Here is a 15,299-nt window from a genome sequence, read left to right on the forward strand (position 1 = left end):
GCCGTTGTCAGTGTGGTGCTTTCACTCATGGAGTGCCCCAGAGCGGGGCAGGGGGACACTGGCTCTGTGGGGAAGGAACTTCCCAGGGCAGTAACGGGGAATTAGAAAGGGACAAAGAATCCCAAAGTCATGGGATGGTTTTGGCTGGAAGGGATCTTCAGAGACCACCTAGTGCAGTGCCCTGCTGTGTGCTGGGACATCTCGCACCAGACCAGGTAGCTCAGAGCTGTGTCCAACCACACTGGAGATTCCCATCTCCTCTCACCTGATCGGGCTATTTCTCCCAGCTGCTGAGACCACTCTGGCTTTGGCTTGTCCCGCCCGAGTGTGGGCAGCAGGGACAGGGTCTCCAGCCAGCTGTGGCTGAGTGAGCAGCTGAGGGGACTGGGGACTCTGGAGGGGGCAGCTGAGCCAGACCCAGAGGTGCCCCACATCTGAAAGGGTCCTGCTCAGGTTCAACGGAGGACAAGGATGGTTCTGAGGGGTTTGGGGCAGTCAGAGCCATGGGAGATGTGTCAGCAGGAGCTACTGGGGACAACAGGGGGTCATTTGGAGACACATGAGGTGACGTTTCCCCCCTCCTGAGCCATGGCTTGGGATGGGCTCCCCAGGAGGATGGTGGCTCGCGGGGCAGGCTTGCCCAGACACCCGCCCCGTGGCCACGGAGACCCAAGGAGCTCGTTGCACCAGCACCCAGAAGTGCTGCTTTTCTAGGAAAGCAGCTGCCAATCAGCAAGTTCCCCACATGAGGGCAAACACAGTTCCCTGCAGCCAGAGAGAGGATTTCGGAGCTGATCTGCTCTCTGTGTCCGTCCTCAGCTTCGGCAAAGTCGCAGCCTTGTCTTATCCAGAGAAAATGGAGCATGAGGGGCATGTTGGGAGAGACCTGGGCCATCCCCACGGCAATGCCACCTCTGGCTGGGCCTTGATGGAGCTCTGCCTTTGGAGCTCTTCTGCCTCCATGCCGATTGCAGAGCCAGGTGTTGAACCATAAGGAATGGGTGGACACTGGTTCCCAGTGAGGTGAGGACCGCGGAGGTGGTGATGTCCCTCTGGTGGTTTTCCTGGTTGGAGCTCAAGGATGGGACCTGTGTCCCCTGGAGAACACGGCTGGCCGTGCTGGTTTTGACTGGGGTAGCGATGATTTTCTTCCCCGTGGCTGGCATGGGGCTGTGTGTTGGATTTGTGCTGAACACAGGGCTGATAATGCAGAGATGTTTTGGTTATTGCTGAGCAGGGCTTGCACAGAGCCAAGGCCATTGCTGCTTTCTGCACTGCCATGCTGGTGAGGGGACTGGGGTGCATGGGAACCTGGGAGGAGTCACGGGTGGGATAATTGATCCCAACTGACCCAGGGGATATTCCAGACCGTATGACATCATGCTCAGTATATAAGGTGGGGGGAAGAAGGAAGAAGCGAGCCACACTTGGAGTGGTGGCCTTTGTCTCCCCAGGTCACCGTTACCTGTGATGGAGCCCTGCAATCCTGGGGACTGCTGAACACCCACCTGCCCATGGGAAGTGGTGAATGAATCCCTTGTTTTGCTCTGTTGGCATACACGGCTTTTGCTTTCCCTATTAAATTGGTTTTATTTCAGCCCACGTGTTTTCTCGTTCTTACCCTTGATTCTGTCTCGGATCCCGCTGGTGGGGCAGTGAGCGAGTGGCTGTGTGGGCCTTGGGGGCTGGCAGGGGTTGAGCCCCACCAGTGTCACAGCGGGGAGGGCCTGCAGTCACCTGCAGCGATGGCTTTGGGCTTGGGCAGCGTGCTCAGCGGCTGGAGAGGCTCGTGGTGCCCCAGGGAAGCGTCACAGCAGGACACGGGATGAGCGCTGACCACGGCTGTTGAACGTGGCCAGTGGGAGATGCAGGATGCCCCCAAAGGTCTGTGACCTGGGACAGCTGGAAGGGCTTGCTGACGTGTTGTGGGCCGCTTGCATCCCCCCAGGAGCCGTGGGTCTCTCTGAGAGCCGCTGTCCCTCCAGCTGGCTCCGAGCCCGGTGTGTCACAGGAACCTTCTGCCTGCTCCCATTGCAGGGCATTGCATCACGCTGCCCCAGGGCTGTGTCAAGGCCTGGCGGTGCCCTGCTGCTGGCCACCGCGGCTGGCCAAAGCTGCTAAGAGGTTAAGATGGTCACAGAAGATTTCTTTGTCCTGGGATAACTCAGCGCTGGTCCCAGTGGGATGCTGGCAGACAGAGCAGATCAGATCAGGCGTCTCCGGTGTGGCAGGGGGTGCTAGCTCTGCACTGCCCTGGACGGGCTCCCAGGGCACCCGCGCTGTTGCCTGCCACCATGGGGAACGGGCATCTCCTTTCACACTGTTGAAGCAAATCAGGGTGGCAGCACTTCTTTTAAATCTGCTTAGGGACTTCATATCCATCAGAGAGGAGTGACCTGGCACAGGGGCTCAGTGTTAGGCAGACAAGAGATAAAGCACAGTTTTCACCCAAAATGTTGGATGAGTATGAAACCCCAAATTCCCTTCTCTAACCAGTCCCAAGATGCCGTAATCACACAACCTCCCCACCCCCAACAATGGGGGGCTGCCAGTACCCCTCCCCTCCCAACGGGCAGGATCCCTGCCTGTATGCCTTTCAATTTGTGGGGTGCTCTGGCCTTATCTCTGCCCCCACTGCTGCTACTGCCTTCCTGGGCAGATGCTGGGGGAAAGCACCCCACACATTCACACCTGCTCACCCCTGGTCTGGCTCTGTGGTCAGACAACTTGGCTGTGAGCCAGAAAGGTGTCCTCAGGGTAAAGGCAGTGGAGGGAGGGGATTCTTCCCTTCTGCTCAGCCCTGGTGAGGCCTCACCTGGAGTTCTGTGTCCAGTTCTGGGCTTTCTGGTACAAGAGAGACATGGACATACTGGAGAGAGTCCAGTGAAGGGCCATAAAGGTGACAGAGGAGCAGGAGTATCTCCCATAGGAGGAAAGGCTGGGAGAGCTGGTGGTGTTCAGACTGGGGAAGAGAAGGCTGAGAAGGATCTGATCAGTGTTTGTAAAGATGTGAGGGAGGTCAAGAGCTGAATTCAGAATCTTCCCACTGGTATTCAGTGACAGGACAGGAAGCGAGTGATGGGCACAAACTGAAACACAAAAAAAATCCCATCTAAACATGAGAAAACCTTTATTTTTTCCTAAAACTGAAGGTGGTCAAACATTGTCACAGGCTATCCAGAAAGGTGGTGGAGTCTCCATCCTCAGAGATATCCAATATCCATGGTTCCATTGTTGACCTTGCTTGAGCAGTTGTTGAAGCAGATAATCTCCAGAGGGGCCTTCCAGCCTCTCCAGCACTGACTCTGGCTCTGTCCCTGCCTCGTGCCCCCTGTGCTGTCAGCCCAGGAGCTGGCTGCAGGCTGCTCACAGCACCTGACCAGGAGGATGCCCTCCCAAGCCTGGATGAAGGCTGGAATACTGGGAGGGCTGCTTTGGGCTGGGTCCCACAGTCTCTGACTCCTGTCACTGCCCCTCCAAAGACCCTCCTTCAGACTTGGAATTTTCATGTTTCTCCTCAGGCTGAGGAGAACTTCTGAATTTTAAAAGTACCTTCTCTAACTCCCTAGTCACTTTTAAATCCTACTGTGGGTCATATTACTCCTTTAATAAGCAGTTTGAGGCAAGCACCCTTCAGACAAGTATCACCTGTTCATTGTCACCTTATTTTAGCAGGGCTCTCTAGGCCAGTTGCCATGGTTGGGCTGGGTGACACCCCCAGCACAGAAGAAGGTGGGTTTTCAGGCAGAGCACATGGGAGATTCCCCTCTCTGGATAAACCCATCACTTGTTCTCCATCCCCGCTCCTCAAAACTGCCCAGATCAAAGCAGCTTTCCCGTGGTGCTGCCTGCAACCTGTCTGCCCTGGGGGAAAGGGCTGGACTCACCATCGTGGGCCTCCAGGAGTGGTAGGGATGGTGGTGACAAGGCAGGATGGAAAAGTACCTGACAGACCCCAGGCACCTCCTCGCCAGCCCACTCAGAGCACGGGGAGGCGGTGGGACCTTTGGCCAGCTCGGGCGAAGGCCACAGGAAGGCTCAGAAGAGACTGCACAGAGCCAGGGACATGGTGTAGCCAAGCCCCAGCTGGGCTGGAGCCAAGCCCGACCCCAAGGCCATCCAGGCCAAGCAGGGCTGGCAGGGGAGGAGAGCAGGGCACAGCAGAGGAGGGACAGGTCCCAGCACTGCATAAAAAGGCCCCAGCAGGGACAGGGAGCAGGTGGCACTCCGAGAAGAGCCCAGAGCAGCACTGCCAGAGCTGTAGGAGAGGGGCCATGGAGCAGTACTTCTCAGCCACCCAGAAGATGGAGCAGGAGGTGATGTTCCCCAGCCTGCTCCGAGGGGTCTTCCCGCAGCAGGAGGGGGCAGCCCCAGACGCCGAGAGCCACAGGGACCTCTACGAGCGCTACCAGCTCCTCAAGGCCATCAAGCCCATGGTGGAGAAAGGCCTGGCCTCTGTCAGTGACCAGAGCCCAACCGGTGCCGACACCAACACAGCCTTAGATGAGGGTGCAGACAGCAATCTGGAAGAGCGCCTCTCCCATCATGTCAATGGATTGCAGCAAGTTCTGACAGACCTCACCAAAAACACCAACGCCCTGACCCGGAGGTACAGCCAGATCCTGGAGCAGATCAACCTCAGTGAAGATCAGTCCAGCTCTTGAGCCTGCACTTCCCATCTCTGAGGTAAGAGCTTGGGGACATGCAGTGCCAAGGAAAAGCTGGCTGAGGCATGACATACTTTGTCCTCATGCCCTATCAGCTGTGTGGTGTTATAATGTTTGCATTACACCCCCAAATCCCAGGAGTTCTGAGTTTGCATTTCACTGCTCAACAGAAGCATCCTCCTGGATTTGTTTTTCTCAGTTGCCACTGGTGCAAGCTGTGTCAGTAACAAAGGCAACTCTGTGAGCTCCACACTGCCCCAAGACTCCCCAGTTTGCAGCATAGGAAATGTCTTGCTGCTGCTGGCCAGACACAAAAGATCCCAGGGACAAAAGGGATAAGTGGTTGAAGGACCCTGAACTTTGGACTCCAGGAGCTGCCAGACACTGGTGCTCCGGCTATTTCTCTTTTTTCTCTGATGGAAAATGCAACAGTCATTTTTAGAGAGGAGTTTGGCACTTTCAGGTCTCCAAATATCTAACTGACACACCACCTGCAAAGAGCTCAGACACTTCAATCCCACAGCCTGAAAAGCAAACCCATTCTCTATGCGGGTGGGACTTTAATCCCTGAGGCCCCCTGGGAAGACATCCTCATGATCCATCAGAGATGGGGCTCATGGCCAAGGTCCTTGTAGTGAAATGGAGAGCGTAGAAAAATGACAGCAACAACAGAGGGCATTAACAGGACTTTACACTTATTTAAGAAGACACCCAGACAGGAATGAGGACATCCTGACCAAACCCTCTCCATTATCCCCACAGGGTTCTGCTGTCCAAGCCCAGCGGCACTTCTTCTCCTGCGCCAGGTCCCACAGAGGAGCGTCCTTCATGAGCAGTGCAGAGCGTGGCCGTCTGCCTGCCGGGTGCTGCCTGCACCATCTCACTCGTCCCGCGGCCGATCCTGCCGCCAAGCTTCCTGCTTCGTTTCACCCCTGTCCCAGGGGGATTTCGGCAGGACAGAAATGAGTGGTTTGTGTAGTTGCTTTGCAGAAGGCGTCTGTAACTTTGAAGCGATGCTTTTTTGTGTGTGCCTAAACCCCTCCATACCGTTCTCTTTGTAATGTAAATGAAATGCAAAGCCTTGTGCAGAGGTGTCCTGTGTTTCCTACCAGCTGTCACTTCTGTAGAACTACCCTTCCCCAGCACATGAGGGTGAAGGACCTCGGCCACCAAGGCCAGGCTTCAGTGCAGGGAGACGAGCTGGGTTTCTTTGGCAGGGCTTTGAGATGAATGTTCCCCCAGCTCTCTGTCTCTCCCACCTTGCAAAACCTTGGTGTAATCCTGCCACCATCCTGTGCTTGGGCCTGGATCCCAGCCTGCTCCCCAGCGTTCTTCCTTCCCTCCCACAACATCTCCTTCTCTCCTGGATTCTCAGCTTCTCAGTGCCCCAACCCTATCAGTACCTGCACATCCTATCCCTTGTCCTACACTCATCCAGCCCTTCATATCCAGCACCATGTCCTGTCCTGTGGACAACCTGTTGGAATCCTCATAAGCCCCAGCAAAACCAAGGTGGCAATTCTGCCTCCTCCCTGCTTAGCCATGACACACTCCAGAGCTGGGAGCAGAGGAGGAGGTGGGGATGCTCAGCTGGGGTAGGAAGGCAGGACTTTGCTCACCTCTGATCCCTGTGAGCTGTGGGGAGACCAGGGGCAAAGTCCTCACTGGATGAATAGGCAGGAGCTGCAAACTCTTCACAGGCAGCTTGGAGCCTTCAGGACAGGACAGGCTGGGTCCCACCTCCAAGTGACTCCTTCCCTCCCAGACACACCACCCTTGGGAAGTCCTACTGAGCTGGGCACTAGAGGGAGGTGTCCCATTGCCTGTTCAGAACATTTTAAAAAAACCTCAGCTGTTGAAATAGTGCTCCTTTGGCTGAACAAACACTGGTTCTCCATCAGCTTTCCACTTCTGATTATAAAACTGGAGATCTCTGAGCATCTGTGGTGAGAGGAGGATTGTCACCATGCCCTGTGTTGCAGGTCTGGTTGTGTTGTTTGTGTTGCTACATGTGCTCTTTGAATCTGCTGTATCACAAAAGTGAAATAATATCCTTCAGACTGAAGTCAGAGACTCATCAGCCCTAAAAGTCTCCATCTAAAATGAACAGATGTTCTGCAGATGGTATCCCTGTTTCTTCCATTCACCTGGAGGCAGCTCCATGCCTTGCTCATGTGTTCATGTTAACCCCTTTGGTGGGGTCCTGATTGCTCAGCAGCAATTGAAGATCCACAGCACTGTAAAAGGAAGAAAAGAGCAGGAATTTCCTGCCTTGCTTTTATTTTAGTGAAACTCTAATTGCACAGAAAATAAAAGCGAAAAAATTGTTTTGCTGTTTAACTGTGGAATGTACTGAGGCCAGCTCAGATCTCAGACACAATCCTTCAGCCATGCATCCCGAGAAGGTGGGTGGAGCTGAAAAATGGCTGGAAGGCACCAGTTAGGAATGCTGACAATGTTTGCACAGCACATGGTATTTGATTTAGGAGTGGTTCTTGAACAGCTGAGTCTCTTAAAAAGAGGCTGCCAATTCAATATATTAAGGAAATAAATAATTTATAAATACTTTTATGGATAGTACTATTTTCCAAACTGATGCATAGTCACAGAATCATAGAGTGGTTTAGGTTGGAAGGGACTTTAAAGATCTTCTAGTTCCAAACCCCTGTGCCATGGGCAGGGATGCCACCCACTGGATCAGTTTCATCAGGTCCCCATCCAACCTGACCTTGAACAATTCCAGGGGTGGGGCAGCCATAACTTTTCTGGGCAACCTGTGCTGGTGCCTCATCACCCTCTGAGTAAATGTGTGTACCAGCACAGAGACATTCCAGCTCACTGTTAAATACATATTTATACAATTTTCAAAAAACGACATATTTATTCCCCACAAAGCCACTGTCAAATTATTCTTCTTTGGTAACCCCAAATTTCTAAGCACTAATATTATTATTATGATTCATATTGGGGTTGCTCACCAGGCACAGGCTAATTCTTTCATGCAAAAACAGGGAAAGGATGGTCTCTGCCTGAAAGAGCTTATGGTCTTGGAAATATCCTTTTTACATCAAATAAAAACTGTGGGCAGAGGAGCCAGACCAGTGTGTTTATCACACTGAAGGACCAGCCATGGTTGGTGCAGCAGTAGAAGAGAGTTGTGGACACGAGCTGGCAACTATTCCTTTTGCTAAAGTGGTAAGGATTTCTGTTGTGGCATTGAAGGTTTGGCCTCAAATGCCATTAGTCACCCTTGATTATGATTTGGGGAAATCTCTCAGATGAACAAGGTAAACTCATCTACTGCCCTTCACCCTGCCCTGGTGAAAAGCTTGTGTGAGCAGAGAGGTGATGGCCTACCCGTCTATCCAGTTCTGCAGCTGCAGAAGGAAAGAGAAGCACCTCCAGCATCGAAGACATGGTGGATGTGAACTCTGTCAGCTATATCCAGGATATTTTCTGAAACACCTCCATAAGCCAGCCCAAAGAATGGGATTTGCAGCACTTAGAAGTCCAGAACATGAAGACCTTCCAGGCCTCCCTGTTTTCCAGTATGCATTAATCTTTTAAAATTTACTGTAAGTCACAAAACTTGGTGTCCCAAGCAGACCCCACTGGTGCATCCAGCACTACCAATTCTGCTGGCCTGGTATAGGGAAAATTCATGCATTTGTATTCAAAGCAGCAGAGATAACTCAGAGGTTATCACTGAGGATCCCTCAGGACGCTTCAGAGAACCAGAAGCAAAATGCAAGGTGGGTTCAATGACAGGTTTACCCAAATGCACAAAGCATTCAAAAGACTCTGAGCCCAGCTTTGACGGAGCCTTTCCTGAGGCCAGGCTTTATTCTCAAGGGAAGTGAATGAGGCTCAATCGTAATTGTTTTTCCCTCAGTGCCTCAAGCTCCTGCTCAGATCAGTGCTGCCTTCTGTGAGGATACAGATCCAGCAAAAACCCAGAGTATTCAAAAGCGACAAAGCTGCTGTCCATGAGCACAATGCAGATTTTGTGCAAAGCATTTCCTTACACACCATGCTGTCAATTTTCATCATTAATATCTCTCCTCCAGGAAAATTTTTAGGAAGCATTGTATTTGTCTGAGATTTTTCCTTTGGCTGCTGGTACAGGGAAGCAGCTTGGAACAAAAGAGAGTGTAGCAAGGTTGGTAGAGAAGGTAACACCTTTCATTACGCCAACAGAAACTGGAAAAAATGGGAAAAAAAATCCAAAACAAGCAAGTTGAAGCAGAATCTGACAGACATGGGAATGCCTCATGTGCCCTAAAGCATGGATAGTTTTATCCATCTGTATCAGATGATCTAATAAAAGATATTGTCTCTCATTCCAAATGTTAAGTTACATCTCTGGACAATCATGCCCATGGCAATTTTGCCACCATAATGAAACAAAGACACAGAAGTGATGAGTGGCCTGAAGACAAATTTGAAAGCAACAGCGCACTTAGAATCACCTAGAATGAAGTAAAGGAGACCCTGCAGGGGTGTGGTCTGGTTCTGGAGAGGTTATTTAGGCTAGCTCTGATGTGATACTCTGCATTTAATAAATGAAAATACAGAATCATCATAGAATCACAGCATGGTTTGGATTGGGAAGAAACCTCAAAGATGATCTAGTTCCAATCCCCCCTCCATCATGAGTAGGGACACCTTCCACCAGACCAGGTTGCTCAAAGCCCCATCCAACCCAACCTTGAACATTTCCAGGAATAGGGTATCCACAGCTTCTCAACTTGTGCCACTGTCTCATCACTCTCACAGTAAAGAGTTTCTCCCTTCTATCTCATCTAAATGGCTCCTCTTTTACCTTCAAGTTGTTCCCCCTTGTGCTGTCACTATGCACTCAGGCAAAAATTCGCTCTCCTTTTTTTATAAGCCCCCCCTTTAAGTACTTTCAAGTTCACCTTCACTACATCCCTGTGAGTGTTTTGCTTTTGTGATAGTCTTACAACCACTAAACCTGTGGTGCTGTCCACATTCTGTATTTGGTGGATACAGGGTATTAGAAAACAATGTCATGCAAAGATAATAATCAAGTATTTACGGCCAATTGAAAAGAATGGTTTATGCTCAAGCAGAGATTCAGGTTTGATTTTATTCACCTTGCACAAATTACTCAGTGTCCAGAGATTGTATGGGTGAGGAAGAAAATGCCACCACCTCAGACAGGTTGCAGACAGCCTGATCTGTCACCAATGGTAGTGACAAATCGGATCAGTGAAATTGTTTGGGATAAACTGTGCTTTAAAGCAGCAGAGCATGGAGGCCAAAAAGCTGTGAAAATGTTTACTGGTTTTGATACAACCAGTTGTCAAGGCAGAGGTGGACACGCAGGCACACCTCATGGGGCTCCTCGGAGGTGCCCTGGGCACTGGGCCTCCCTTGGAAGGGGTTCTTTGGCCCTGAGTCACTACTCAGATAGCAGTGCCCGAGGTGTGTGCTGGCAGCCAGCCCGAGTCCACCCTGAGCCCTGCTGGCTGCCAGAAAACTAATGAGCAAATACTTGTGCTTTCAGGCTGTCCCCTCCCCTCTCCCTACACCTGCAGCTGGAACCGAGACTGTGCCTGGGACAAACCGGAGCCTCCGTGGCTACAGCTGGGCTGGGAGCAAGGGAGTGGTGACCCAACAAAGAAAGAGCAAGTGAAAGAAGATTGGAGCACAGTTGGGAGCCATCCTGCGTGTGTGGTAGGACACCAGCACTGAGCAGCAGCTTTTCCCAAGCAGCTGAGCCCTCAGCTCCTGGGCAAGATGAGTATTCCATCAGAGCACAAGCCCCTCGGGAAGCAGCTCACCGGCAGCCTGCACACGGTAAGTTCTGCGCTCAAGAGCACAATTCCCTCATGTGGGATCAAAGCACCCCTTCTGGGCTACATTTGAGTGGGTTTTTCCCCCATATGTTAATCTGAAGACACCAGGGCTTGCCAAATATATCCCTTAGAAGAAGATTCTAGTTAAAAAGCTGTGTCTGACTCTGGCCTGTTTGCACCTGCTGTGTCACAGAAGGGCCAGCTCTCTCCCAGGCATCCAAGATCTGACAACAGCAAATAACCAGAATGGTTCTTCTCCTTTGGCAAGAGATGGAATTCAATTAATATGAACTTTAATTGATCATATCCCTAAACAAAAGCCTGTTGTAGGTTTGGGGGGGGTTCAGCAGTTCTTGTGAATCTCTAATGATGCAAAAGCTGCCCCGTGTTGTTGACATGCAGGATCATCAGCTGGAAGCAGTAGTTTTTCTAGCTATAGGGAAAATTAATGTCAGGCTCAGACAAGCAGCATGTTACTAGGCAGAAATCAATGATGAGATTATTTCCTTTTACTCTCCTCTGCCCTCAGTCTATTGCTAACCAGTTTGTCTTCCTGGCTGAAGCTGAACAATCTCTTCTCCAGACCTCTCTGTATTAAAAAAACCCAACCTTCCTGTGTTGCACTTTTCACATGTAGGTTGCAAAATGCTTCCCCATGGAAGTAACTGTTTTACAGATTAATAATCTGGGGCACAAATAGATGGAATGACTTTCCTGAGTGTCACCTTGCTGGCTAATTACAGAACTGGGAATCAGATGGTTCCAGTACTTCCAGTCCACTGGGAACCACTTTGGTGCCAGGCTAAAACCATTAATCAAGATTTAAGGACATGAAGTTAGTTGGGCTACTGCATTAAAGAACAACATGTTATCCATTTGTATTAGTGACAAACAGCATGAAACATCTGAGCTGCCATCTGAAAAAGGAGCAAAGGCTCAAAAACCCGAGACCCTCCTGTCAAGTGATCCCTGGTGGGGAGAGTTGTTGGTATCACTTGGACTAATGGCAAATCTCCTAAGGAGAGACTTTACTATAGAAACAGCTTTGGGCTGTGTTTTTCAGTGGGTGGAAATCACAAGATAGTCTCAGACAGAATAGTACTTCTCTCCTTGATCCAAGTGTAAATGATTGCTCTTGAGATGAAACTACCCACACTAGTGCAAAGCAACATTCCAGCAGGGTCTTTGGCCTGAATCTGTTGTTGTTTCCCTGGCTTGCTTAGGCTGTGAGCAAATTTCTGCTAAATCTGATAGTTTGCTCCTGTTTAAAAGGAAGGTCTCACACTGCACCAGGCTTTCCATTCCTAGTCCCATCCTTTTGTCAGCTCTGTGCTTGTTAAATCCTCTGCCAGCCAATCCAGCTAAGATGAAAGAGCAGCAGAGCTGGCATGAGGTGAGCAACAGAGCACGTAGGTAGGTGCAAGAACAGGACGGGGAGAAGGCATGGGGCCCCCCCTTCTCTTGGTGTGGCTGCGAGATCAGCTCACGTCATGGGCGGCTCTGTACCCATGTGATCCAGCTAAGCACTTAGGTACACACTTCACCTGAGGCATGTGACCAGCAGCACTGAGGCAGATCCTTGTGTGATGGGATCCAAGGAAGTGCAGGTGAGCTGGAAAACAGGGCTGTTTATTGACTCATGCCTGCCCAATGGCAGGTGTGGCCCTGGCCTGGCTTGTAACTTGCATTGCAGTAGTGCTGGCAGGAGGGAAAACAACTGTCTTCTTTCTTCCCTCTTCTTTTCACCTGCTGAGTACTACATAAAATGACCAAGTACAAAGGGAAGCTAGTAACATTTTTCAGAACTGAACTTACAGGAAGGTCACAGTGAACACCAAGTCCAGCTTTCCAGGTATTCAGGCCTCCTCCAATTCAGACAATGTTGTTAAGACAGAGGGTAAAAAAAAATGCAAACAAACCCACAAACTTTCCATTCTTCCCTCTTAAATCCATGTCAGTTGCATGAAATGTTTCCTTTACTTCCTAGCTAAAGCCATCATACATTTTTCAGTGCTTTGCTGAGCAGCTTCTGTCCTGTACCTGTGACACGATGGATTTTTGTGTCTTACTTCAGTGTTTGTAGCTGAAGCCCCAGATGAGTGGAAGCCAATTCCACCTATTTGTAAAGTTTTAAAGAGCTTTATTTCCCCCTTTGAAGAGAAAAGAACAGTTCAGGTGATAAGAATGAAGTGGCACAGCTTTGGGCTCTATCCTTGTCCATGGGGTGGGTGAGAGCTCACATAGTGCTCTTGCTGTAAGGACAGTGGCCCACAGGGACAGCACTTATGAGTGACTTAGGAGATCAGTGTTGAATCCTGCAGTCATTCAGAGTTTCCCTGGGCACGGTACTTCTTTTCCCTCCTTCCCACTGGGAAAATGACACTTTCCTACATCCCAAGGATGAAGTGAGGACTTGGCCATTTAGAAATGTCCACGTCTCTGCTGCTCTGGTTGCGAGGGCTGTATAAGCATCCTGCATCTCCTTTTTGCAGTAAATCAGGTGGAGGTTCCCACCTGATGCCCAAGAAATGGGAGCTCATACTGCTCTTCACACCTTCATTCTGTCCTCCAACCACAATCTTTTCCTTTCCTTTTACTTCCATGTTGATGACCTCAGACTGGTAACACACGTGGCTTTTTGTCTCCTTGTGATACTTGCAGTTGTCACCAATTGTGGAGTTAAATGTGGGCGGGGAGATGTACACGACAACGCTCAGCACCTTGAAGAAGCACCCTGGCTCCAAGCTGGCAGAGATGTTCACTGGCCAGCCCAAACTCAGGACTGACTCCGAAGGGAGGTTCTTCATCGACAGGCCAGGCACCTACTTCAAATACATCTTGGAGTACCTGCGCAGTAACCAAGTGCCCACCCAGTGCATCCAGGACGTCTACAAGGAGGCGTTGTTCTACGACATCGAGCCTTTGATCAAGCAGCTTGAGGACTCCCCCCAGATCTTTGGGGAGCTCGTGGCGAGGAGGCAGTTTCTGGCTCGTGTGCCCAACTACAGTGAGAACATTGAGCTGATGATCCGCATCGCGAGGGCAGAGGCGGCTGCATCCCGACAGTCCAGCGTCATCGTGTGTGTGGTCAGAACTGAGGAGGATGCAGCGAGGTGTCAGGATGCCTTGAACAGTTTGGACATGGATAAAAAACCTGTGGTGAAGTTTGGCCCCTGGAAGGCTGTGCCAAGTATTTCTGATCTGCTGGACTGCATTCAAATGGATGTTGAAGCCAAAGGGTATAAAATATCCTTTCAGCCCCACGTTGCTGACAAAGGTTTTCGCTTCAAGTCGCACGACTTCTTCTACAAGTTCCTGTTCACCTGGTGGTAGCAAAGTGCCACCATGGATAGGGAACGTTAGAAAGCAATTATTGGAACAAATGAACCTGGGCTGTGGAGACTAAACCATGGGCTACCAGAGGGACAGGAAGAAACACTCAGGCTAACGAAAGGATCTCCTTTGGCTGTTTGCCATATCAAAGAGCACTTAAAAGCCACTTTACTTGGGTTTTAGGGGATAACTTTCTAGGGGGTTTAAAAGGCTTCAGGAAAAGGAGGGATTTTACTCTTCACTGTTGCTTACTATTCATTCAGTTCAGAGAGATGGCTCTGTGAATTGAGCCAACCTCACTCAACCTAAGGGAAATGAACAATGCCAAATATGTCTCATGGACCTGTAGAGTTACTCTCTCTGTGGAAATGGGAACAGACCACAACTGTGCAAATCCTGACTGAAACAGTGACATTACTCTGACATGACTCAAGTGACATGCTCAAATTACATTTGGTTTCTTAATGAGAAGGCAAAAGCTATTCTTCTCCCTCCTTTCTACACTAGAATCTCAGCTAAAAGGAAGGATTCCGTGTCCTATGATCTTTTCTTGTTCCTCCAGTAGACAGCCTACTCTCTAGTTAATGTATTTATTACTAATATTCATTATTTGTTCTAGAGGAAAGACAGAGAGCCTCAGCTATGGTCCAGGACCAGCAAAAGGCAAAAATACCATTTATAATCTAAGGACATGCACTCCTCTTTCAGACCACACAATCTTAATCTCTTTCTTATGACACTCATTATTACAATGATGCTATTTCTAACTATATAAGCTTCTGGAAGAACTGGGAAAACCCACCATTATTTGGTGGGAAGGAAGTGGTACTGAAACAACAGCCTGCAAATTCTCTTTTACAGAACACAAGTTGCATTCTACATGGTGTTTTAAAAAGTCTTAGAATTTGAAAGTTTATTTTTATACTGGAGATAGATTGGGTTTAATCACTCTGAAAATAATAATGGCTGATTTGATAAAGATCATATTTCCTTCTCAGAAGATGGATTTCTTCCAGTTAAGGACAATAACCACAGAATCACAGAATGGTCCCTGGGATTTCAAATAAATAACTTTCAGATTTTTTTTGAATGATGCAGAAGTGCTTTATTTACTGACGTTTTCCCCTCAAGATCCCCAGATTCTAAAGACCTGAAGTTTTGTCTATAGGGTAACAGATTTCAATCATTCCTAATTAAGCCGTGTTATCCTAGCATGGACCTCCCCCCAGTGAGTCATGAGTCGCTCCATCGACTGCAGGGCGGTTGTGCAGAAGGTGTGAAGGGACTCTGAGATCTCCCACATTCATAAGCTTGGTGAGAATGGACACAGTCAGTGTCTGAGAGGACAAAAAGGTTTAGGAAATAGGCTCTTTTGATCATAACCAAGTGGTTGGTGGTGCTCAGCCTGGAAGAAGAGAGATTGAGGGGGCCTCCCAATAGACAAAAGGCTGCTTTAAAGAGACCTGTTACACTTTTG

General features: G+C 49.6%; 2 protein-coding genes and 1 long non-coding RNA gene across 4 annotated transcripts; 2 read left to right on the forward strand and 1 right to left on the reverse strand.

Annotated features, from left to right (window-relative positions):
• Positions 1-1,458: 1,458 nt before the first annotated feature.
• On the reverse strand, positions 1,459-4,024 carry LOC138111170 (uncharacterized). Its single transcript, XR_011151262.1, has 3 exons — positions 3,888-4,024; positions 2,816-3,089; positions 1,459-2,396 (listed from the first exon to the last, which is right to left on the reverse strand). It is a non-coding gene; the product is annotated as an uncharacterized lncRNA (long non-coding RNA).
• A 173-nt stretch (positions 4,025-4,197) lies between these two features.
• Positions 4,198-5,753, forward strand: LOC138111173 (mid1-interacting protein 1A-like). The gene is made up of 2 exons (XM_069016485.1): positions 4,198-4,686; positions 5,430-5,753. Exon 1 carries the CDS (start codon positions 4,275-4,277, stop codon positions 4,662-4,664), a length of 390 nt encoding a protein of 129 aa, XP_068872586.1. The 5' UTR covers positions 4,198-4,274; the 3' UTR covers positions 4,665-4,686; positions 5,430-5,753.
• Positions 5,754-8,020: 2,267 nt separating this feature from the next.
• KCTD14 (potassium channel tetramerization domain containing 14) lies at positions 8,021-14,915 on the forward strand. 2 transcript variants are annotated; one of them, XM_069031092.1, is made up of 3 exons: positions 8,021-8,215; positions 10,198-10,490; positions 13,151-14,915. In XM_069031092.1, exons 2-3 carry the CDS (start codon positions 10,431-10,433, stop codon positions 13,820-13,822), a joined length of 732 nt encoding a protein of 243 aa, XP_068887193.1. In that variant the 5' UTR covers positions 8,021-8,215; positions 10,198-10,430; the 3' UTR covers positions 13,823-14,915. The 2 variants fall into 2 exon arrangements, with proteins under 2 accessions (XP_068887193.1, XP_068887183.1); XM_069031082.1 differs by lacking the exon at positions 8,021-8,215 and having other exon boundaries at positions 9,923-10,490.
• Positions 14,916-15,299: the final 384 nt, after the last annotated feature.

The sequence above is a fragment of the Aphelocoma coerulescens genome, chromosome 1, assembly GCF_041296385.1.
Source record: "Aphelocoma coerulescens isolate FSJ_1873_10779 chromosome 1, UR_Acoe_1.0, whole genome shotgun sequence".
Taxonomy (NCBI): domain Eukaryota; kingdom Metazoa; phylum Chordata; class Aves; order Passeriformes; family Corvidae; genus Aphelocoma; species Aphelocoma coerulescens.

What these genes read in the sequence shown, in the direction of transcription:
- LOC138111173 (XM_069016485.1), top strand. Translation starts at nt 4,275, where the DNA reads ATGGAGCAGTACTTCTCAGCCACCCAGAAGATGGAGCAGGAGGTGATG.
- KCTD14 (XM_069031092.1), top strand. Translation starts at nt 10,431, where the DNA reads ATGAGTATTCCATCAGAGCACAAGCCCCTCGGGAAGCAGCTCACCGGC. An exon ending in TCACCGGCAGCCTGCACACG is followed by an intron (nt 10,491 to 13,150) that starts GTAAGTTCTGCG and finishes TGATACTTGCAG; the next exon opens with TTGTCACCAATTGTGGAGTT.